General features: G+C 53.8%; 1 protein-coding gene across 4 annotated transcripts in view; it reads right to left on the bottom strand.

Annotated features, from left to right (window-relative positions):
- Window positions 1-3,313: 3,313 nt before the first annotated feature.
- The window catches only part of NF2 (NF2, moesin-ezrin-radixin like (MERLIN) tumor suppressor), a 39,683-nt gene continuing 18,654 nt past the window's right edge, over window positions 3,314-24,342 (bottom strand). The window contains exons 9-17 of one of the 4 annotated variants that reach the window (XM_067307288.1): window positions 22,416-22,490; window positions 21,180-21,293; window positions 19,045-19,167; window positions 18,450-18,667; window positions 17,392-17,497; window positions 12,602-12,732; window positions 10,863-11,022; window positions 9,078-9,137; window positions 3,314-4,111 (exon numbers count right to left, since the gene is read on the bottom strand). In XM_067307288.1, the coding sequence (XP_067163389.1) occupies window positions 9,102-9,137; window positions 10,863-11,022; window positions 12,602-12,732; window positions 17,392-17,497; window positions 18,450-18,667; window positions 19,045-19,167; window positions 21,180-21,293; window positions 22,416-22,490 (963 nt within the window). In that variant the 3' untranslated portion in view covers window positions 3,314-4,111; window positions 9,078-9,101. The remainder of the gene's footprint in view (window positions 4,112-9,077; window positions 9,138-10,862; window positions 11,023-12,601; window positions 12,733-17,391; window positions 17,498-18,449; window positions 18,668-19,044; window positions 19,168-21,179; window positions 21,294-22,415; window positions 22,491-24,342) is intronic. The other 3 variants (XM_067307289.1, XM_067307286.1, XM_067307287.1) reach the window with 3 other exon arrangements.

Genomic DNA, 24,342 nt, shown 5'->3' with positions numbered 1-24,342 from the left:
CCCCCCCACTTTCTTCCTCGAAGACAAGGGGCAGGAAGGAATAAAGGCGATGAATGGGCTGGAGCTGGGAGGGAGCGAGGCAGAGAAAGGATGGGGATGCCAGCGTGCACTGGGTGGCCAGCCACTGCCACCGTCCCAGTGTGCCACTCGCTGCCACTGCCACGCGGTGACTTTTTCGGTGATGCTCCTGCAGAATATAAAACAGCGGCCCCCAGGCAACACCGGCCGGAGCTGCCGCTTCGACCTCAAATGGGGCATGCAGGGCCCCTGTGCGCACGCACTTCCTGCAAGCACTTGGTGCTTGTGCAGATGCACTTGCCTTGCTCATCCCCTCCATGCAAACGCACCGCCCCATGCACGCGCCTCCTGTGTGCAAATGCCCTGCCCTTGGGTGCACGTGGCTGTAACGCAGCTGCAAGTGCACCTCCCTCATGCAAAGGCCTTTCCCTTGTGCAAGTGCACTGGCCTCGCGCAAACGCACCTCCCTTGGGCGTGCACACCTTGAATGCGAGTACATCTCTTGTGCAAATGCACTGTCCTCATGCAACTGCCGTTCCCTTGCGCAAGCGCACTTCCCTCATGCAAGTGCACTGCCTTTGTGCAAATGCACCTCCCTCATGCAATTGCCAATCCCCTATGCAAATGCACTGCCCTCGTGCAAGAGGCCTTCCCTTATGCCAGTGCACTGGCCCCGTGCAAATGCCGTTCCACTGTGCACACACGCTCCCTTCCACGCACACACATGCTGACACCGCGGGACCCTCCCGCCGGCCCCAGCTCTGCAATCGCTCGGTGCTCGTGTGGATGTGCCCCCTGGGGACACTGCGCAGGGCCCTGTGCTCTGCTCTGCTCCCCGAAAAGCCAGGCGCGGGGGGGCGGCGGGGTTGGGCGCGGGGCCCTGGCAGCGGGGCCGGCAGCATGAATTATGCATGCCGGCGGCACGGCGCGACAGGCGACAGGGCGAGAATATCAAGCGGGAGTGCGGGGACGGCCGCGGGGACACGGGGACACCCGGCACACAGGGACATGTGATGCCCCGCGGACATGGGGACATCCTGCAGATGGGGCCCTGCAACCCCCCAGGGACATGGGGACACCTGGGACATGGGGCCCTATGACCCCCTGGGGACACCCAGCACATGGGGCTGAGTCACACCCTGGGGACACCTGGGGACACCCAGGGACACCCAGCAAATGGGGACAGGCTGCAATGGCAGCTGCAGAGCAGCCCTGGTGTGTGGCTCTGTGCCCCCTGGCTGCCTCCCCGTCCCCGCTCCATGGGGCTGGGGGGTCCCAGGGAGCAGGGGTGCCATGGGGGGGTTGGCATCGGGCCGAGGCGCTGCAACTGACTGCACCCCTGCTCCAGGGTTGCCCAGCCGCCGGTGGGTTTGATTGCATGAAAAACTGAAAAAAAATCAGAAATGCTCTTGGGGAAACATTGCAATTGCCCGAGTTTGGCATTGCTGGGAGAGCGGGAAACAGCGTTGCACTCTGTGCGCCTGCACAGAGTGAGCGCTGGCTGGGAGCGTGCGGGATGCAGGCGCTGTGAGCACGTGGCATTGGGAGTGTGCAATGCCGTGAGCGTGCAGGGCTGTGAGTTTGCAATGCTGTGAGTGTGCAGGGTTTGAGTGTGCAACACTGTGAGTGTGCAGTGTTGCAAGTGTGTAATGCCATGCATGTGCAGAGCAGCAAGTGTGCAAGGCTGTGAGTGTGTAGGGCTGCGAGTGTGCACTGCCATGAGTGTGCAGGGCTGAGTGTGCAATGCCAAGACTGGGCAGTGTCGCGAGTGTGCAGTGCTGTGAACATGCAGGGGTGCGAGTGTGCAATGTTGTGAGCACACAGTGTTGCGAGTGTGCAATGCCATGAGTGTTCAGGGCTGTGAGTGTGCAATGCCATGAGCAGGCAGTGTTGCAAGGTTGCAATGCTGTGAATGTGCAGGGCTGCGAGCATGCAATGCTGTGAGCACAAAGTGTTGCAAGTGTGCAATGCTGTGAGCATGCAGGGTGCACGTGTGCAATGCTGTGAGTGTGCAGGGCTGCGAGTGTGCAATGCCATGAGCATGTGCAGTGCAAGCGCAAGGCCCTGTAAGCATGCGGGACTGTGAGTGTGCAATGCTGTGAGCACACAGTCTCGCGAGTGTGCAATGCCATAAGTGTGTGGGGCTGTGAGTGTGCAATGCTGTGAGCAAGCAGGGCTGCAAGGGTGCAATGCTGTGAACATGTAGGGCTGCGAGCGTGCAATACTGTGAGCACAGTGTTGCGAGTGTGCAATGCCGTGAACGCGCGGGGCTGAGAGGACACCAAGCTGTCAGGTTCCCGCAGCCGCGGGGCTGGAGGGAGAAGCAGAGCCGGCCCTGGGCAGCGCAGCCGTGGACCTGCCAGCAGGACGCACTGAGCTTGGGCCATCCGCAGCGTCCCCAGCCCGAGGCCACACTGCACTCAGCACCGAGGCCTGGCCCCATCCCGGCAGGCAGGGCGGCACCTCGGCAGCCCCATGGCATTCCCAGGCCTTTCTGCGGGGCTGAAGCCCGTGACCTGGGTGGCCGGAAGGCAGGCTCCGGAAAGCGCCTCATGCCTCGTGCAGCCCGCGGCAGGGGGGCGAGGAGGACGACGGGGACCCCCGCGCCGGAGCCAGCATAGCTGCTCCTACCACCTTTGCCCCCGGAGCCGCCAAGGGAGCCTCGGCCCCGTTTCCCGGCTAAATCCCCCCAAATCGCGGCTCTCCCTCCTCCACAGGCCCCGGGCGCCGCTGCATTATTCATAGTGCGGCTGCTGCTCCGGCGGCGCGTTTGATCCCGGGAAATCAGGTCACCCCCCACCTCCCCCCTCGCTGCCGCTTTTTATGGAGCAGCCCCAAAATCTCCCACTTCCCGCGCGGGTGCCCCTGGGAGCACGAAAGCAAAATCCCGGCTCCCCTGGCCCTGCTTAAACACAGCAAAACACCGGAAAAAAACCAATCCAGCTGCTTCTGCAGGGGGGTTATTGCCGGGGATAAAAACATGCTCCCACCCTGCCCCTCTTGGGTGCCCCCAGGTGCTCCCACCTTGCCCTGTTTGGACACAGCAGGGGAATTTGGTCTTGCTTTGGGTGACGCTGGTAGTGTCCGGCGTCGCCTCCTGTGCCAGGGCAGCTCTGGGTGCAGCACCAGCCCCCGGGGTGCCCCGGCTCAGCTCCGGTGTCGCCTTTTCCCAAGCCGTAGCCACGGGTCTCGGGAAAGCTGCCTCGCACCTTGCTCCAGCGCGGCGGCACCCAGGGGCTCCTCCAAGCTTTCCTAACCTCTCCCTCCGGAAAAAAAAGCAAAACAGCAAACACAGTTCAGCCGCCCCTCCTAGTGCTTTGAATTTTTATTAAAACCAAGGCAAAAACCCCACTATTTCTTGAGTATAACAATCCCCGGGAATAGAAAAGGGCTCCGAATCTGCCTGAACTGCAGTGGCAGGTTTCACGCGGGGAGGCGATACAAGGCAGTAAGTGTTTAAATAAAATGGCTCGGGGCCGGGATGTGCCGAACATGGGGACACGTCGGAGAGCCCCGGGCCCCCCTCCACCCCAGATTCAGGAGCTGCTGAGGGGATTTACCCCGGTGCCGGCTGCTGCTTCAACCGCGGCCCCGAGCCCCCCCGGCATTGTCACAGTTTTTGCAGGGAAAAAAAATCGCATGGGGTTGGCACGAGCTGTTCTCCCTTTCGCTGTCCCCTGGGGCTCATGGAGCGAGGAGGAGGAGGAAGAGGAGGCTGTTGCAAGGAGGGAGACACAGCTGGGCCAGCATCCCCCAGCCGCTGGGGAGTCCCGTCCGCCCTCCTCCTCCCCTTGCCCAGGGAAGGCACTGTGGGCTCTGTCCTGCTGTGGCCGAGGGCTCGGCTAAAAACCATGCAAGGAAAAAAAAACAAAATAGAGGAAGGTAGGGAAATGAGAAAAAACCCGAGGGCGCCGGAGCAGGTAGGAGGATGGGTGGCCCCCGAGCTGACACCGGTCCCGCTGAGTCTGTGGGCAGTTGGCGCAGGGCCCCCGTGGGCGCATCCTCGGCGGTGAGACTGGGGCCAGCGGTGGCCGGGTGCGTCCTAGAGCTCCTCGAAGAAGGCCACGCGGGACTGGGTGCTCTGCAGGGTGAGCTGCAAGAGAGCAGAGGGGCGGCTGAGGGGGGCCGCAGCTCCCGCCCGCCCCCACAGCGCACCAAGCCCACCGAGGCAGCACCCAGCCCCCACCAGCGGTGTCCGCGTCCTGCCGACATGCCCGCCCCGGTGCCATCCGGACATGGCCCTCCTGCTGGGGCCGAGCATCCGCGCTCACTCCTTGCCCTTGCTTTTGGGGGACGCAGGCGCTCCTGGCTCCGTCAAGCATGGCCCAGATAAAGCCGCTCAGGGCAGAAGAATCTGGGCTGGTGGGATCTACGGCTGCGCTTTGCTTCTGCAGCCGCTTTCCTGCACTGTACAGGGGGCTGAGGGGCAACACATCAACTCAGCACCAAGACCCTGAGCAGCATCGTTGCAGAATCGAAGCCAGGGGCTGCGATACCCCCAAGGAGCCGATCCTGCCTGGACCAATTCGGACCAGAGCTGAAAGCCCCGGCATGGGAACCGAGGGCCACATCCCCAGCATGTGGAGAAAGCCCTAATATCAGCTGTGCTCCTCTCTTCCCTGCCCCGGTGGTGGGGATGCAGGAGGCTCCTGCAAAGCCTCTTGCATTGAGACTCCTTAGATTTTTACCTGCCCTGAAGGCAAAATCTCAATCCTGGAGCAGGAGATGCTCCACTTTACCTTCAGGATCCCTCGTTTTTGCAGAGCAGCATCTGTAAAGCTCTGAGGGCCAGGAAAGCCCAGCCCGTGAAAGCTTTTCACAGTGCTAGAGAAGCTGCACTAAAAATAATACCCCAGGTAGGAGCCACAACACCGTTTCCTAACACCCTCAGCCCAAGAAGAAATTGCACTATTGAAAGACAAGCCCTGAAAGGAGCAGTGGGGGCCCAGTGCCACCGTGCAACCAGCTGCTCGATCCCTGCATGCCTTGGCCAGCGCTAATTGGGAAGCTTCGTTTTGCTAGATTAAGCCGTGCTATCTGCTGGGGACCGGCGTTTGGCTGAGACAGGAATGGTGGTAGGGTAAGATTTAAGCCCTGCGATGGAGCTGCAAAGCCGCTGACTTCAGTGCCAGTGAGCGGGAGGCAGGACCCGAGTGAGGACAGGGTGTGCCGAGACCAGGCAGCACAAAACACCCAGATTTTGCTTTTTTTAAGAGCAAAGCCAACACAGGTTGCATCGATGAACCGCTCCAGCAGCCACATTCCCACCTTTGGCTGCAGTTGGGCACGTGAATAAAGATAGAAATTCAGAGGCTCCCAGCTCTGCACCGCCTGCCCAGCACTGCTGCTACACCGGGCCCCGAGGGAGAACTCCCTCCCTGTTTTTTTTCCCCCCTTTTTATTCTCATTTTTCTCCAGCATCACTTGGGCAGAGCCCAGCCGTGCTGCACCGACTGATGACACCTTGCACTCCTGCCACTGGCACCATAAATAAATATATATATGCACAGAAATATGCATAACACAGCATCGTGCACAAGCCCTTTGCTGAGCTGGGGGTTTCTCGGAGCTTTGCTTTTACCCAGGGCTGCTGGATTTATGTGATTTTTTTGGCCGGGGAGGGACCCCACATCTCATAGCCAAAGCCATTTTAGAGCAGCTAACCCAGTCAGCGCAGGCACGTTGCTGCTGCTGCCACAGCAAAACAAACGCAGAAAAACCCAAATCCTCTCGCCTGCACGGGCACTCAGGAGACCTTGGCAAAAGGGACAGGAATCGCCTCTGTCTGTCCCCCCCGGACGGTGCCAGCTGCCCCCTGCTCCCTGGGGGGGGGGAGTTCTGCTCCCTGCCCAGCAACCAGGAGCCTTTAATTAAAAGCGGCCACCTCCGCGCCAGCATTGCAGTCCGACAGCAGAGAGAATTAAAAAAAAATGTTCATTTCTTGGGCACTTCGGCGTACGACTGCGGCTGGGGCAGGCTCCCGGAGAGGGCGCCCTGCTCCCGTGCCGCAGAGAGAGCTCCCATCCCTGCCAGGCCGTAAATCGGGCACTGCAGCCACTAAAGCCTCTGCGTTCCCACCCCGTCGCATGCCGTAATAGCCTTCGCCAGCCCCTGGACATTTCAAGTGAAGTTTATTTTTTCGGTGAGAGCCTCCCGCATCTTTTCCCTGCCGCCCTCTCTCCTGGTCTCTCTTACTCCCACGCTCTCGTTTCTTCTCTTCTTCGCAGCCTCCAGTGCTTTGATGAGGGTGTTTAGAAGAGAGACGCTGATGCTGCGCTGGGAGGAAACGCTCTTTCAAAGGCCGGCCCCAAAATAGCTGACAGCCCTGCCGTCTCTCGCTTTCGTTTCGCTCCTCGTAAACAAGGAAAGGAGGCTGCTGGGTCCCGCTTGAGCCGCCAGGGAGTTTGGCTCCAAGGTGGCACAGAGAAGGCGACACCTCGCCTGCAAGCGAGCGGCCGGTGAGAAATAAAACGCCCCAGCAGGGATATGGCCTCCAGCCACGGATCTGCGCGGCGAGCCCGGGCAGGATGCTGCCTCCTGGCATGTGGAGCGCTGGTGAAGGCACTTGCTGGCCCAACGCTGCCAGCACAGCATCCACAGCGAGCGACCAGACCCACCTCGGTGCAGCTGAGCCTGCTCTGCGCCGCTCGCCTCTGTCCGGCCCTTCCTGTCGTTTTGCCCAGAGCAAAGTATTTCTCGGGCTGGTCAAATCCTTTCCGGGAGGAGGCCTGGGGGCAGCACGATGGCCTCCTCCTCCTCCTCCTCCTCTTCCTCCTCAGCAGAGGCCATGCTGCTCCGTTGGCCCAGCTGGAGTGAAGCAGATCTGCTCCATGAGAGGAGCCTGCAGGGTCCCAGATGGGGATCAGTTGAGCCCGACAGGCTCCAGGAGATCGGTGACCACAAGAAGACACAGCCAGAGCTGCTGAAGTCCTCAAGGGGAACCCTAGCAAGGTAAGATGGACCGGAAAGCTGGGAAACGCAGACAGAAGCCAGCTGCCACAATGCACGTCCCCTTGAAAGCCTCCAGGACATCCCAAGGGCTCGGCCGCCTCATGACACTTGGAAGGTGGTAGAGAGTCGTTATTTGTGGCCCAACGATGCAAGAAGTCCACACTGGCCTATTGCTGAAAAATAACTCGAGTTTGCAGCAGCCCACCCAAACTCCTGCTGTATTTCCCCAAAAACCCCAAGCGCCTCAATGATGGACAAAACCTGCATTTGCTGGCTTTCCAGGACACTGCTACACTGTGAAGGAATGGGATTAGCTGGGAATGGCGCAGCCAGCATTGGCTCTCCCCGTCCCGGATGAAGGACGAAGCTGCCTGTCTGGGAGCAGGAGATTTGCTACGTGCCAGGATCCTTCAAAGGGTTTAAATCCCAGTAATAAGCATAACAGGGCAAGAAGAAAGCAAGGGGAATGAAAGGCCTGCTTGCGTTCACGTCTGTGAGCAGCAGCCCATCCTGAGAGAGGTTTCCACCAGAGGACACGAGGACGAAACGGGCTTTTTTCCTATTTTACTGCAGTGTGAGCGACAACCCCGCCAAAGCTGAGCGGGCCAGAGGGGCCGAGCCAGCCCACACCAGCACGGCTTCCGGAGGAGGCAATCCGTAAAAAAAAAAAGCATCAGCATGTTAAAAATGTACTTAAAACTGCAAAACTTAGTAGGTGTCTTCAAAGGCAGGCGCCAAAGCCACGGCGTCTGCAGCCTGCCCGCTTTCAGCCTGGGGCTCGCTAAACCCTGCTGGTGCACAAGCACCATGAGCCTGGAGACTGCAATCAAGAGCAAAAAAAAAAACCCCCCAAACCCCCCTCAAAAACCAAAAACCCATCTCCAACCCCATCTTCTCTAAAGGCACGCAAGCCACTTCTCCACATACACCTGGACACGCGAACCGAAGCCAAATCCTTCAAGGAAAGCAATTTCTGGGAAGGACAGACAGGGTGTTAACAGAGCAGAAACCACCAGGAGACACAGGGAGAGGAGCAGCGTGCCGCAGCCAAGCCCAGCACAAGCTACCCTGGGGATGAAGACAACTTTGGAAAGCGCTTCGCTAACACATCCCTGCCAAGCTGACGGGTCCAGCCACGTTTGCCCGCTCCCTTCCTGCGCACAGACGCTACCGCTTTCCCAGGTGGGCGCCGCCAGCGAGTTCGAGCAGACACTTTCTCAGCCAGTGCTCAGACTGAGAAACTGTCTCCCCCAAGGACCTGGCTGAAGTGCAACGATTTGAGTCATTTAAAAAGGGGCCAGTGCCTGCGAGCTCAGGGAAAGGGACTAATTCGGCATCCAGGGATGTGGACAGGAAACCTTCCCCTTTTCCAACAGCTGCAGCTCTCCAGGGCTGCAGGCAGGAGAGGAGAGCCCCGAGTTGGGGATAGGCATCTGCAGTGGTGGCAAACACCCAGTGCCGGCTCCCCGGAGTCCCCCAGCTGCAGTCTCACCCTAGAAACCCCTGTGGATGCTGGCTGTCCTCAGCCGTCTGCTTTACCTGCATTTGCTACTTTGTCAACGAGCAAAGGCTGGTTTTGCACCCACGCGCTGCCCTGCTTTGAGACAGAGGTGCCAATTCCTAACTTATTACGGCAGTTTTAGCAGCAGCAACGCGAGAGAGGGAGGCTTGATGCTGTCAGTTTTGCTTTTTTAAATCCTGACTTTCTTTCTGCAGCCAACAAGGGGGGAAGGCCCTGCTTTACTTCGTTAAAGAAATCTCCAAAGGCTGCCTGGTACCTCTGCTAGCTTCCCAGCCACTGGCAGCAGAGCAAAACCAGGCATGGTTAATTATTTAAGCATCCACGGCTGCCAGCTCAGCTCCTGACAAGGAAGACGCTCCCCAGCGTGGAGCATCAGGTGCAAAAGTGAAGAAGCCATGAACGCCAGCGATGGAGCAAGAGCCGGGCAGGGTGCTGAGTGCCGGGGAGTGGGCTCGGGCGCTGACGAAATGCCAGGCCGCAGTGTGCGAGGAGCAGCACGGGGCTGGCAAGTGCAGTGCAGGCCACAGGCAAGCGCATGCACGGGTTAGCGCTGCAGCCAGCGATCCCACCACCGCGCGCAGGGTACCTTGGCGTAACCTGCTCGGCAGTCTCAAATGCAGATAGGTCTTCTGCCCTGGGCTTGAGGCTAAACCGGCAAAATAAAACGAACAAAACAAAGTCCTCTGTGATACAAGTAACAGCAGGTCATTTGTGCAGTCTGTAGGGCTCGGCCAGAGCGCCGAAACGCTCGGCAGGTTCCCAGGTGAGGCAGGGGGTTGGCGTTAGTTAAGCACTGCTAAAACCCCGTCAGCTTTTCCATTTGCAGCCTCTTGAATTGCCCTTTCCAGCACAACCAGACAGACCAAAGTCCTCCCGGCAGGAACAAAAGCAGTCTGCAACTGTATTCTCCTGTGATCCGCTATTAGGTAAAAGCCTTTGCTCCTGCAGTGGAGACGTGCGAGCCTTGGCCCCCTGCGAGAGCGTGGGGACAGGACAAGGCGCCAGCTCCAGGGGAGCGAAGACTGGCCGCACAGTCCCAATTACGGGGATGGTGCCTTGACAGACGCCTGCCTGATCGCCTCGCCACCTTCGAGTGAGACAAACGGGACCGTCAACCCTCTACAAACTCCTCTCAAAAGCTCCTGGCAAAAGCAAAAATTTAGCATTTTCAGTTGCAACTGTGGACGCTTGTGCGTGGCGACAAAAATCTAATGGGAGCAGAAACGTTCTCTAATTTTAAGAAGACAAAAGGGGCTGTGAAGATTTTTATAGCCCTCCCGCAGGAGGCACAGGGACTCAAACAGCTCCGGGCTAGCGCAGGCAGACTTGGAAGATCCGTTCACTGCATTTCCCTGCCCCAATTCAACAATCATAAACTCTCAACCACGAAAGTCAGCACAAATGGGTATTTTCAAACCCCGTCAGATGTACCTCTCTGCTGGGACTAGCGCAAAGGAGAGGATTTGTTTTTTAAAACCCGTTATTGTCACCACAAGCTGCAGCCCTGCCAAGTGTGCCACCCAGCTGCAGATTTCCGTGTCTTTCACAAGAACAGTCACTGGAAAGAAGTCTGGACAAAAGCCTTTTTGGGTAACGGGAGCTGACCATTACATCCCACTGTGCAGGTTAGAGACGCATCACCAGCCCCTTAGCTCCTGTGGGAGAACAGCGGAGCCTGCCAAGCAAAAGAAAAAGGGCTGGATGCAAAACTAAAGAAGGGGTTTTATTCAGACCTTGCCCATGCTAGCAGAGCCCATCACCCTAACTTTTTGGCCCAGTATTAATTGCAAGCACATTTAGAGAGGCAAGTGGCTGCAGGGGCCACAGCGTAGGAAGAGACACGTCCCCCAGCTGCACTAGGGAAAGATCTCGCCGTTAGGATTTGCAGCTTCACGACGGGTTACTTGAGAACAGACTGAAAGAGAAGAGGAGGCTTTTCCTGCCCATAAATCAGGAACGCTCTCCCCCTCATTAGGCACCAGCCGAGCTCAAGTCTGTTCCCTCGTAATGCCTTTTCGGTACAGTTGGAATAAGGAGTTAGGGTTTTTCCTGCTCCTGGGATCACTAGGGTAGCAAATCTCTTCTCACAGCAGCTCTGTCCAGCTTTTGTTAAGGTTCAAACCTCCAGGCCTTTGCGTCCCTTCACCCAGCACTCATGAGCCAACCTGGGCTGCGTCAAACAAAATGGGACGCAGCAACAGCTGAAATGCTCTGTACCCTGGTTTGGAGCTAAACAGCCCGGGAAGAAAGCCCAGATCAAACAATTTTATTATAACGCTTTGTGCGAAAACTAAACCAAAGGGAAGGGCAATTCTGTTGTGGCTTTTAAAGGGTTTCATCAGGCGAGATATAAACTAGAGCCCTCGGATACCTTTTTAATAGTGTTGTGCTTGCTGTTGCCTCGGCTGGCGTTCTCGTTGTGCAATATATCCAGCGCCGTCTCTCTCTCCTTCAGCTTCAGTGCCTCGATCTCTGTCTTCAGCTCATTCAGTTGCTCCTGCAGATGTTTGCTTTTCTCCATGTACTCGACCCTAGCGCACACACAAAACAGGCTTGAGGTTAGCACCAACCATCTGCACACGGCTACACAATACCGCAGCAGCCGATAATGGAATTGTAACAGAACCCCCTCCTCCCCGCCCCTCATCTTCATCATTTCTGGTGTGTGGAGCCAACAACTTTAGTTTATAGTATACACTTAAGCTACCCTGAGCAGTGATTTGTTCATTATTGAAAAGAAGACCCAGACAGCTGACCCTAGAACCAAACTGCAAGTCGCGTTACTATAAAAATGCAGCCAGCTGAGGGCTGCCAGATGATATTTATAAGTCTCCCCATTTTCAACTGAACCTGCACCATGACTTTGGCTAATACTATGCAGCTTCTGTCTATAGGACCCTGATTTAAGCAGCATTGCTCTACTCTGCTGCTCAAGCTCTCTCAAACCCTGCTCCCAAAAAAAGCATGAATTCTTTCAGACCACTTTCTGAGGGCGAGTAACAAACCTGACGTACGGACTTCGCATGTTTTAGAGGGATTTAGATTGTGAAAGGTGTGGGAGCGAGTGCTGCCTCCAAAATATCAGGCGCCTTAAAGATATACAGCATCTCTGAGAGAGAGGGCTCCAAAAAATCAGCCGCTCTCAGGGCTCCTGGCCTTAACTGCCTTCCGTGATGAGGCATCTACCAGAGGAAAAAAAAAAAAAATCCCACTGTGCTAGTCAGTATTTCCAATTAAATATGAAGATTTAAGCGAAAGTGCCAGCACAAGGACCCTTTCAGAGGGTGGAAATTTGTAGTGAAGTTTATGTCAGCACCTGAGGAGCAAAGAGTACTCCTGGAGAAGTCAGCAAAAACATGCTATTGCTTTTATCATTCGGCTGAGCTGAGATCTTCCTGCTTAGGAAAGTGGGATGCCCTAGTTAGCAGCCTAGGTATAGAAAACAAACAGGGATCTTCCTGCTATTCCTAGCTTCAGTCTTTTTTTTTCCAGCTTTAGGAAGAACTTTTAATGTTCGTCCCTAAACCAGCACTCTGTTATTTCAGACGCAGGTGAGGGTCATGACCAGAGGCACAAAAACCCGTGTCCTGTGGGATCCGGGGGAGTTTCCTTCAAGTCCCAGGGAGTTTTGACCGCAGTGTTACGGCAAATCCCTTCTAGCTTTGTTCTGTTCCCCAATGGACAAAGCGTATTATTGCTAAAGAGCTTAAAATTCGTTCTGCTTTGATTTCTGCTAAATTTAGAGTTTCAGAGGCTGCCCTTGCACCCGCAGGAAATGCAGATCAAAGCCCATAATCACCTCCAAGCTTGCCTGCGCACACTTTTTTATACAGAAATGTGCCCCAGGCTCAAAGAAAAAGGGGTTAATCCCTAATGTAGGACTTTCACTATCTTTACGTGGCCTGGACATATTGCAAACACATAGACGCCAGCCTCGGACAGCCCAATGCACCAGCCATCGGACTGCTGTTAACAGATTTTTCCCCCTTTCACCTCAAACCGATGCTTATCTGGAGTGTAAAAGTCGCGTTCAGCCCTGCTACGGTACCATTTACTGCAAGCGAGCCAGGTCAGTACCAAAGCCCAACAGGTGGAAAGCCCGTCACGTACTTCTCCTTCTCGATTTCCATTGAAAGCCTCTTCATGTCCGTATCCTTGAAGTCAAAGGAGAGGCTCTCACTGATGAGGTTGAAGCTGGGCAGGTCAGGGGGCAGCGCTGTTGTACTGGAGTTCACAGACTGCTAAAGAGAGAGGGCAAATTAATCACTTTTGGCCATGCAAGTGTTTCTGTCAATAGATGTTCTGTAACGGAAGAGTGAAATCGGAATAATGCTGAAGCCTGCAGCGCAAGGAGCTGCTTCCTAATGCTTTAACAAGCACAACCTGTTGCTCACACAGGTAATAACATACTTTTTTTGGAGCTGGGTGTATTTATGTTGTGCTGAACTGGAAGGATCTCATTATTTGCACTGGGGAAGGGAAGGATCATGTATTTTTCTGAGGCAGCAGGGCCCACAACTACTTCTTTTTGAAGCAGGTATGCAGGCTCAAACTTTCCGCAGGACAGATTAAGCAGCTACTTTTCAGATCTTTTAATGCAAAAGTCGGCAAATACTTCATGGACTGTAGGAGCAGAGCAGCAAATAAGTCTCAGGTCTCCAGCACTGGACGGGACTTGCAGATCCCCCTGCTCCCTTCCCAATTTGCTCCTCAACCTTCATCTATCGCCCCTCCGGGTGCCTGCTCTTAGCAGTGGTAAAGTGGTGACTAAACTATCTGCCTTCAAGAACTACCGCTGAAATTTTGTCAAGTCCAGGTGTTATCACCACCATGTCACTTAAAGCAGTGCTGGCCAGAAGCTGCCTTTTGGAAGACATCTGGCAGCTCTTTAAGAATAAATTACATTAAAAAAGAGCGAGCTACGAATGGGGTCAACGTGCAATAGTCATGTCCTGCGCTCCTGCGCTCCAGCGCTCCCGAAAGCATGGTCAAAGGACAGTGTAATCTCAAGGGTTTAACTTTGACTGCAATTTTGGTAAGGCACACGGAGATGTGCAATACACGTTTTGCTTAGCAGTGATTTGCAGTTCCACTGCTAGATTTGACTGCAAATGCAGAGGTAACACAGGGAATCACTTAAATCGCAGCTGAACGCAGACTGGGGACATTCGTCCTCCTGCAAAGAGCTGCGATATCTCAACCGCTGTCAGGCCCTTGGCTTTTCTCTTTGCCTAAATAAAATAAATAAATAAATAAATAAATAAATAAAAAGACCCTGCTCTCAGTCATAAATTCTGTTGCTGCTCTAATAAATGGGCTCATTACCAGCAGAGGAAGAGCTTCCGGGCTTAAATTATTGCTTCTTCTCTTGCAGTATGTTATAGGAGGTCGCAGCCGCGGCACATGCCAAAGGCGGCACAGCAGCTTCAGACGGCCACGGGTCCAAGTTGGAATGACTGCCGGCACACCGAGTCCTTACTTGGTTACGAAAAATATCATCCAGCTCTCAAAAGGGCACCCAGATCTGCCAGATTTGCTCTGTGCAACAACATCCTTCGCCACCCGCCTCAAATCCGCAAGCAGCCCGGGCTCAGCCCCAGCTGAGCATGCTTGAGCAGGATGACACCTCTCTCCCTGCAGAGCCAAAGCCGAGATGCTGCATGTGACAGCTAAGGTAGACTTAAATTACAAGGAAAACACTGTTTCTTATCCCATTTTCAACTGCTGCCAGCAAAGAGTGCATCTGCACTAATTCTGGAGCCTGTTGGGAAAGGGGCAGCCAAGGACTGAAACCCCGGTCTCCGAGGAAAGGGGACGGATCCGCCTAAGCGCTTTAACTGATTCACATACCCGCACTGCATTGACATTCAAGCCCCTTCGCTGTATCATACACGCGGGCATTCGCGGCCATGTTATGTGAGGTCCTGTGCTCCCTGCTGGGCAGGCGAGCTAAATAACCACAATCATCCTGCTGGCCTTAAAACACCCTTTAACAATTTTTCAGTACGAGTCTACAGTTTTGTGTTAAAAATAAAAAAAACCCAACAGCATCATCATTGGAGTAGGAATTGCAGGTGCTGCAACCATTAAGTCCTCACGGCAATTTGTCAGGGTTACTACAACCACTCACTCCCCTTTTCTCAGCAACACATTCATGAAGCAGCAAGCAATAGGAGAAAATTGGTGAAGGAGTCAGAGCTTGGAAAGAGCTCTCAAAGGCACTCTGGAGCAAAGCGTTTCCCTGCTGTTTCCCTGCCATTTGCAATAATCCTGCAAATCTTGCACATAACACCAACAATTTTATTCAAGGTGCAGCTCCCTAAGGGGACACGGATCTTTTCCCTTCTGCGCTTCCTCAGCCAGCACAAACTGCATCGCTCCAGCACTGCATTAAAGCGATTCCTGGCAGGAAGCAGAGGCGAGAGCTGTGCCAGCAGCAGCCACCCCTCCAGAGCACGAAGCAAACAAGCCAGAAGACATGGAGGAAGCACCAAGCAAGGCACGGCACAAGGCTTCCCCGCGGGGAGAGCGTCTGCGATTGCCGGCACCGTTACTTTGCTGCATGAGGAATTTGGGCAAGCCTGACAACCGCTTATTATTTCAAGTGAGCCGAAGACAAGGTGACAGCCTTCAGACTTGCCACGAGCAGGACCTGACAGGCAATGAAGACGATGAGGAGGACATTGAAATGAGATGTATCAGGTGGTGATGATAGCAGTGATGACAGGTCGGGGTGGATCACTGAGGCAAGGGGGGCAGACGGGATCGCGGCTGCTGAGACGTGGATTCACATTCCCTTTCCTCCTCCTGTACCAGCTGCTGAAACAGCTTGGGCTAAACGAGCCTTAAAGAGCTGGTATAAGGGACAGGAAAGTCAGCAAAAAATTTATTTTTAAACTATTTCTTGCCTTTTCTGCAGCTCATCCCCCCACTCCTCCCTTGCTCTTGCTCGTGTTCTCCAGGAGGGATGCTCTGGCTGGCTCTCAGGGCCAGGGGACCGCGTAACTCCAGCACTGGGATAACAGGAAAGAGCAAGCTCAGAGTTAAACCCTCATTAAGGAGGGGAAGAACTGGGGTACGGCGTGGCTTGGCAGAGCTGCCGTTTGCCGGAGGGACAGCAGCCTCCCAGAGGCAGCTTTCCAAATGCCTCCATCCCTCTGGCCACTCCAGGCTCATTCCCTTCCTCCACCTGCATGCGCCCCGCCAGATCCCTCTGCGCTGGCGGCGGATGCATGCTCGCCTGACACTGGCTTGCCGAAGTGCTGCACCGGAACAGCGTTTCGGAGCATGTCGCTCGCCTGCCCCTGAACGCATGCGGCAGGAGAGAATTGACACAGTGGCCACATCCACAGCCTGCTGCGCTTGGAAAATAACCGTTGCTGAGGCCATGGGATATGGCGCTCCTCCCGGGCTATGAGAGGCGCAGGAAGGGACTCTGCCACCTAACTGGGGAGGGAAAAAAAGCATTTTCCCTCCTTGTCCGGCCCTGGCAGCTGTGTCCGGAAGGCCAAGACTCTCGCAGGAAGGGAGAGGATGCAGCATGTGTCTGCAAGCAGCACGGATCCCCTCCAAGAGAGATGCAGCTGATGGGGTGGATTTTTTTTTAAAGGATTTTAGGCAATCGTGAAAACATCCCCCGTAATTAGCCTGTAACACCACAGGCAGGAATACACTGACAAGCACGGACAGCCCCAGAGATTTACATAGAGCTCAGCAACCATGGCTCTGCTGCTCTGACTGCAGATGGACAAGGCAGCAGGAGGGAGCCTGAACCTGGAAGGTGTCTAATAAGGCTCCTCCACCCATGTGCAAGCTTGAAGAATTAAAGAACTGGTGGATCCCAGAAACCTAGTGACTGGCAGTAAAACAAGGGCACTCGAAAGACAAGGAAGCACCAAGGCAGCTAGACCTGACTGAGGGCCCCTACGCTAGAACTTTTTTCAAACACTGCAATTCCTTAAAAGCTTCTGAGCATTTTTGCAGGGAACTTCAGAGAATCGGGATGAGAAGTAACTTCATCTCAAACCCTCTTCAAGCTGCTCCCTGCAGCTTTCGGGAGGAGAGGGGGAAGGAGCCTGCAGGTACAAATTAAAACTTCAGTGCTGGATGGCTCGATAACTCCCACGTACATCTGTTGAGTTTATTCCCGAAGACGTTGAGCTCTTCCCCCATCACCCTGCAGGACAGAGATGCGGCAGAGCTGCCAGGCACGGCAGGCAGGAGCTGCCGGGAGGGGAGCACTGAGGGGCTCCTGCAGGCCCCACAGCACCATTAGAAATGTTGAGGAAAGGAGCTGCCAGACAGACTCGGAGCAACGGTCATTTAGTCTGGTGTTTGGACCCCGGCAGATGCTTCAGAGAAAGGTGTGAAACCCTCCTCAGGGGCAATTGTGGAATTATCTCCCTGCAAGGAAGTTTTTTTCCAGTGTGTAGATGCACAGGGCTCGGCTGAGGCCTGAAGAATGAATTTACAGGTTCTGAACAATGTTTATCCTATCTACCACGAACAAGGACATACATTTCATAAATATTTAACCCTATTTTAAAGGCTATCACTGAGCCGGGACGCTCCATCGGCTAAAAAAGCACGGCTCTGGCATATTTGTTAAATTTGGTTTAAAACTTGCTGCCTTTTAATTCCACCGGCAGCTCCCGTGCTCTTGTAGGATGAGGCAGGATAGATGGGAAGAAAGAAAGAGCAAAGTGGTGTGCTGGGCAGGGTGCCTGGATGAGGAGGGCGAACACTGCAAAATAGTTTTGAATACTGCTAAGCAATGCAATAAGACAGCTTATACCCCCTACACTGATGGGAGGGAACCACAAAGACACGAGACTCCTCCGGGCTACAGAAGAGGTCACATTTACTGGTGGGAAACAGATGATGATGCAGATCGCTCTTACTGTGTACGAGGACTTGCTGGAGATCTCCAGAAGCTTCTGCTTTGCCCTCCGCTCAGATTCTCGAGCCTCCTGAAGGTCTTGCTTTAGCTGATCAGCCTCTTTTGCCCTACGAAGGAAAACAGCAAGGATGGTGAATATCAGATCAAAATTGAGGAATGAGAAGATGGAAAAGCAGGGTTACAGTCTAGATGTAGGATAGGTTTAGGTCTTGTCGCAGGACAGATCTCAACTCAGAGATCGTTTGAGCAAGGGAAACGCTGGAGCTGCTGATATGTGGGATATTTTAAGTCAACAGCACAAAAGTCCAAAATGTAGGAGGGCAACTCCAACACTAATATTTCCCCTTGAACCTTAAGAGCTCCCAAGAATCCCCTGCAATGGAAAACCAAAGGACAGAGAAAGCTTCTCTGCTGGGTTGAAATTTGAGGGGAGATTTTGCAAGTCAGTGATCACGGCAGAGAAGAGACGGATGAGGACAGTGTTCATCTGGGGCTGAAACCGAGCACATTTGCATGGAAAGGATTAATCTGTTGGAAGGAAACAAATGTGATCTTTAATTTGTTCACTGTTAAATGCACAGTGGGACCTGGTTCTGGTAGCAAGAGAGAAACACCAGTTTTAACACACAGGATTGTGGAAGTGAGGGAGCTGTCACGGCTGGCCTGAAACAGAGACCTCACAGGTGCAAAAAGCTGAGAGGGAAACAAGGGGACAAAGGGAGAATAATGAATGTAGATCTAATGTCCAGAAAAAAACCCAAACCCAAGCATTGTTAATGTTGTCAAACACTGCTGAATGCAGTGGGTGTTTGCAGAAAACACCCAAAAACAGAGCTGGCTTCAGCTGCCGCTGCCAGGGCGCAAGAGGTGCGAACAGCAGAGCGGAAAGGAACTGGCCAAACCTTGGGGCCGCTTGCCATCGTACGGGCACAGGAGGCCACGGGCTCATTGCAGACTGCTGCACGGACTAACTTGAGGCATGAGCCACTGTTGCCCTCATTTGCCAGGAGGGGGTTGGAAAGCAAGGCACGGAGGCAGCTGCAAGGTTTACCCGCTGACCTCCGCTCAGACTCCTCGGCCATTTTCAGTGCCAACATCTCTGCCTCCAGCACCTTCTGCTCCATCAGCCGTTTCTCCTCCTCTGTCCGGATGGCCGTGGCTTTGATTCGCTGCATCTCCTGCTCAGCCTCAGCTGCTTTCTGAGCCAGGAGCTTGGCCTCCTCCTCCGTGATCTGGGCCTTCTCAGCCAGCAAGTCTGCCGTCTCTTCAGACCTCATCTGCGAATTAATGCACATTAAACCGTCAAGTGTGCTCTTACTGGCACCCCGAATGCGGTCACAGCCTCCAGCGCAGGGCCCTGAGCTGCTTGCTCTGCACTGCCTCTGTGGCCCAGGGAGTCCCCCCTGCTTTCAGGAAAGCTGCAGCCTTTTGTGGAGTGGTCCCCAGCCAAGACCCGGCTGTGCCCAGGCTCTGCCCCAAATTGTTCTCCTGCCACAACAGGCCAGTTGGATGAAGCCAGCTCTGCCCAGCCTCCTGCTCACTGTCCACTGGCAGCAAAGGGAGCATAGCCCGAGGACATTCACAGCACGCCTCCGCCATGGAAAAAGTCAGGAACAGCTGCCACGCTGCGGCAAACCACTTCCCGGAGACCTACCAGAGCCTCATTGGCCATCGTTGCCTCCTCCTTTAACTGCATCAGTCTTCTCTCCAGCTCATCCCTCGTCCGCTCAGCTTCTTCCCTCATTTGCTTCTCTCGGGCCAGGCGCTGCCGTTCCATCTGGGAAAACAGGGTCAGGGAAAGTGAGAAATGATGCATGTTAGGAAAGCTTTTTGCAGGACAAGAAAGGTTCACTACTTGGGGTCAGAGCACAGGACTGCATGGCATCTTCCTCATTGATCTCCACTCGACAGCACGGGGACTTCAGTAAACACAGGAGATTTGATCACACTGTGATCATGCGATAGCAAGCATCCTGCTGCCTTGCAGAGCGGCATTCCTGACACATCCCTGATTTGCTGCTCATCTGCGGTGCCGCCACACGAGCTGCCTGCGGACGACTTGCTGGCTGAGCATTGAGTCCCCAGACAGCATCCTCCTGATTCTGATTCACCAGGCAAATCCAAGCAAGCCGGGTCCCAGGAGCTCCAGGTACATCTGGAACTACTTAAGCAAGTTGAACAGACACCCAGACCAGGCTTAAGGACCAGCTTAAGCTCTCCCCGAGACAGAGCGTGCCAGAAACCTGCCAACTCTTCCCAAAAGAGACTGACAAATAAATATGGCAAGACACATTGCTCTGCTCCTCGGACACCAACTGCACTCTGGAAGCACCCACTGCTCTAACAGCTCTACTTCCTTCTGTGAAAGGTTCTCCTCATCTGTTATCATCATGATCCACATCCCTAACGGAACGGCCACATACAGAAGTTGTATGGGCTCCTGATACAAGAGGGCTGTTTGGAAATAATTTAACTACTGCAGATCCTGGGGAGAATGGAGAGGGCACAATAGAGAGCGTGGTGGCCACCTCAGGAGAAGGTTGCCTAACAAGGAGCCTGACACCTCTTGTTCAGCACAAGCGCTTGAATTCGAGAGCTCACAGGACATGATAAACTCCTCCTCACTCTCAGTGCCCACAGTCACCTCCCTCACCTCTCCCAGCAGTCCCGAGAGCCAGCTGTGGGCAAGATCTCAGTTCGTGCTTGCGTCATTCAACTGCATCAAAGAAACCCACAAGACTAACACCTGACCTTGATGCCACGAGCACTTGGGCATCACGTCGCTCCTTCCAAGGAGGACCTCTTGTTCCATGAAGGCCAAGTCCTCGCTGCCCAGAGGAATTCCTGCTGGAGGCAAACAGTGCTTCCCCAGTGAAGCCAGGGAGGTTTCCCTTGCGGGGACCCATGTACCATCCTCCCCAGAAGCTAGAGGAAGGAGAACTGCTTCAGGGCAAGCCATGTCACATCTCCAGCCCAGCCGAGCGCCTCAATCCCACTCCAGCACCATGCAGGCACCTCTATGGACACACCCAAATCCAAGGGAAGCAGGTTTTAACAGCCCCTTGAGTGTAAGAACCTCCTGGTGCAACTCTCCACTTTGGTTTCTGCTGCTGCTATCTAGAGGCTTTACTGCGCAAGGGACATTTATATTCTACACAGCAGTGCTCAGATTAGCTGTGTGGGCTTCAGTGAGCAGAAAAGGTCTAAGAGCAGGAAACAAGGATTCCTGCAGTACAATTTGCTGATACACGCTCATCGGCTACACGCTGCTGCCTCCAGAGAGCTGTCTGGGCTGACCTGCAGCAGCTGAAGGAGGCCAACACCAATGAGCATGCAGGCTGCATGCCCCGAAATGCTGGCCTGCATTTCGTCACCATGCAATTAGAAAACGAGGCAAAGAACTACAGCAAAGCACATCTTCCCCTCACCGCCCTGCTTTAATTACAACCAGCTACTCCACGCCTTGACGACTTTCCAGCTATCGAGCCCAGGAGTAAAACGAGGCCAGGAAGGATGCGCACACGCTTACAGGACACAGTGTAGCCTTTGCCTCCCAACTTTGCTCTGAGCATGAGGGCTGGACCCCAGCAGCCAGGCTGCCGTCAGCCTATGGAGCCAAGTCAAGAATGACTGGTGAGAAGGGAGCAGGCCACTAAAACGAGATGTTCAGCCAGACCTTCCCTCAAAGTTGCTCCATGTGGTGGATGTCACTCTGGAGGCCATTACTTTCTGAGCACATTTGCATTTCTCATTTTGGCTCACAGCTGGGTTATAGGAGATGTCTCTCACCTGCTTCCTGGCTTTCTCCTCCCTGGCCTGTGCCTTCATCTGCTGCACCTCCAGCGAGTCTGCCTTTCTCCTCCTCATGAAGAGATCGTGGTTCCCAATACACAGCTGGAGAATCTGCTCCGAGCAAGGGCAGAGAGCGGAGAGAAACTGCTGTGACACAGTGACAGTGAGGTGGTTTGGGCTCCCGACACAAAGATCTAGGACTGCTCTGGCTCAGTGCTCATAGGCACGTTCAGCCACTGATCTCAAACTCCACCAGCTCTGGCACCCACGTAAGGAGCCCAGAGCTGCGGCACAGCCTAATCCCCACGCCAAACACCATTTCCTTGGCTACTGGCTCTTCACAGAGACCATTCTTCTGCTACATGTGCTGGTAGCACAGCACGGTTCTGGCAAATATTGTACCAGCCCCAAGGAGGCATTAGTCCCAATAACAAAACAGACTTCTACAGCTTTGGCCACTTCCACTGTTCTTCTCACCACTCCCCCTGCCTCACTTCCCCCCCACACCCCCCTTTTTTTTTTTAGGTTTGTAATGAACTTGCGCCTTCTTTGAACAGGATGTTTAAAGCATTGTGGTAAAAAAATATATATATATAAAAAAAAGAAAACGCTTTTTATCTTGGGCAGGACCACACAGGAACACAAGGTTGATCAAAACCCTCCTTGGAGGCCTTCAGGTACCTCTGCTGAAGGGTTTTGAGCACTGGTGTAGTTCCCTCTACAGAGGAGAAGGGCAAGAGAAGTGGCAATGCTAAAGGGAGGTTAGCAAAGAGTGGGGTGTATGCAGGGCAATAAAAGCCGAGATTACTTTTCCATAACAAAAATGAGTTTCTCCACTCTGACTCTTTTCTAAGGGTCTGATTCACATGTCTTCCATTCCACAGATCACAACCAACCTCCTCCAGAGTCCCAGGCACTATGGCACCACGAACCTGGTGTGCTCAGGAAGAACGAAACCTGCAGACAGGCTCTGCCTTTGTGAAGGAGCCCCGCTCCCCCGTGGCGTGTGAAGCACAGGACGGCCCACAGGGCCAAAGGTCCCCTACATCTCATACACATGAGGAACGTCCCCCCTTTCCCTTCTGAATACTCCTGGTGCTGCTCGGGGACAGCGCACAGCTCCCGCACGCCTCTCCAACAGCTTGAAGGAAAAGCCCCAGAAGAACATCGTCTTGCACCACCTACAGAAACCACCGCTGCAGGCAATAAGAGTCACTCTGTCTGCAGACTTACCAGCTTATTCACACGCAGCTTTGACGAATTGAATTTAAAAACATCAATCTTTTTGTCCAACGGCTTAATCGTAAACTGAAAAGGAAAAAAAAATAAAAGGAAAGAGAGTTATCAGGGAGCCGGAGGTTTAATCAAAATGCAGCTATGAAAGTCTTACCGAAAGCCCTGGCTCAGAGGAGATCAGCTGTGCTGGACAAACACAGTGAGAGCTCTTCCCGTGGCTTTCAGCTGAGCAAGAGAACTAGTATTGAAGGCAACCAAGAGACAACTATTCCTTTGGTCCAAAAAATGCTAGTGCCAGGCAATGCAAAGAGAGTGCGGCCACCTACAAACTGTGATGCCCAATGGCTGGGGCCCTCTGCAGAGCACCCAGCACCAGGCAGGGGCAGCTCACCTGCCTCCCAAACCAAAACAAGATGCTGCTCTCCTGGGAGCTGTAGGGAACTGAGAATGCGCTGCAGAAAATTGTGACACGTGCACGGAGGACGTTAGAAGAACCAGCTCAGTGACCCAACAGATGGGAGGAAGGTTGAATGAGGAACACAGAAAGAGGAGCAGTCATCCATCCCATGGACATCTCCACTCGCCAGGGCTCCCCAGCAGGATTTTTCTGTGCATTTTGTTCTCCAGAAACTCAGACGTGTTACCACACGGCTCTTCAATCTAAAATATTATGCCCTCGCTCTGACTTGTATTTACACTTAATGAACCAACTGAGCAGCTTCAGCCACGTCCTGGGTTCACCTTCGTCAAAGCACTTCCCCATAACGATTCTCTCAAGAGGATTTGGTGACACCGCCATATTCAAGAGTTTTGGTAATACAGCCCCTGGATAGAGAGATGACTCGGGACTAACAAGAGGATAATTCGGGAGATTGAGTGCTCTGCAACATTGCGTTTTTTGGAAGGCAGGCACATACTCCATCACTCCCCCACAAACTACAAAAATAACCAGCTGAAGAGAGAGCGCTGCAGCAGGCAGTCTGTATCCATTAAACCTGGCCTATTTGTCAACACGTTGCACTGCCTGAAAAGGGCTCGGCAGAATGCGCCCCGGCAGTGTTTTGTCAGTTTAAGAGCCAGTCTTTCCAGGCTTTCGCACAGGCAGACGTGCACGAACGTCCCTGGACTTCGGCCCCAGCACAACCCACGCGAGTCACTGCTCGCAGCAATGAGAATATGCCAAAGAGGAGTTTTGGCTCCACGTTAAGAGTTGATACTTGTTACGGCAGATTAAACACCTCTGTTGTAGCTGTCATGCCTGGCTGTTAGCCTGTTTACCATGACGTCAGCTCTACTTGCGGTCATCTTAGCAGGCAGATTATTGACCTGATAGGAGATGGCAGGTCTTTCCCCCAGAGAAAGATCTGCTGCTGTCTTGTGTCAAGGCCTGGCAGCAGAGGCTTCAATCCTCAGGTTTCAGAGGTAAAGTGCTATCAGGCAGCTTTCGCTGCACTGACCTATTGTGTGCGTGGGGGGGGGGGGGGGCAGGGGGGAAGGCTTTGGAAGTGGTTAGCTGCTGGGCTGTTTTGCTAAGTTACAGAGCGTTTTAGCTATAAGGAGGAAAATGAGCGAGAACTCCACCACAGGCTTACTCCTTACAGAACTTCCCAGGACCTACGATAAACGCAGTTGGTGAGAAACCTTTAGCTTTCACCCTGATCAATACCATGCTTAGATTGGAAAACAATTTAATTAAAAAAGCTGATTTTCTTCCTTATCATAAAGGCAGTTAGTTTTCTCTGGGCAGTTCTCACAGACTGAAAAAATCAACAGATCAGTTGCACTTCCACAGCCCATTTTCCTGCTGTTCTCAGCTAGGTTTGGTGACCAACAGTTCAGGAGATCTGTATTTATATTTTGGGTTTAATAGAAGTTTATCCAATAACAGGCTTAAATTACTCAACCTCCTAAAAAAAAATTCCAG

The sequence above is a fragment of the Apteryx mantelli genome, chromosome 17 (genome assembly GCF_036417845.1).
Source record: "Apteryx mantelli isolate bAptMan1 chromosome 17, bAptMan1.hap1, whole genome shotgun sequence".
NCBI lineage: Eukaryota > Metazoa > Chordata > Aves > Apterygiformes > Apterygidae > Apteryx > Apteryx mantelli.
Note: the sequence above shows the minus strand (reverse complement) of the source record. Positions and strands in the feature narration are given on the sequence as shown.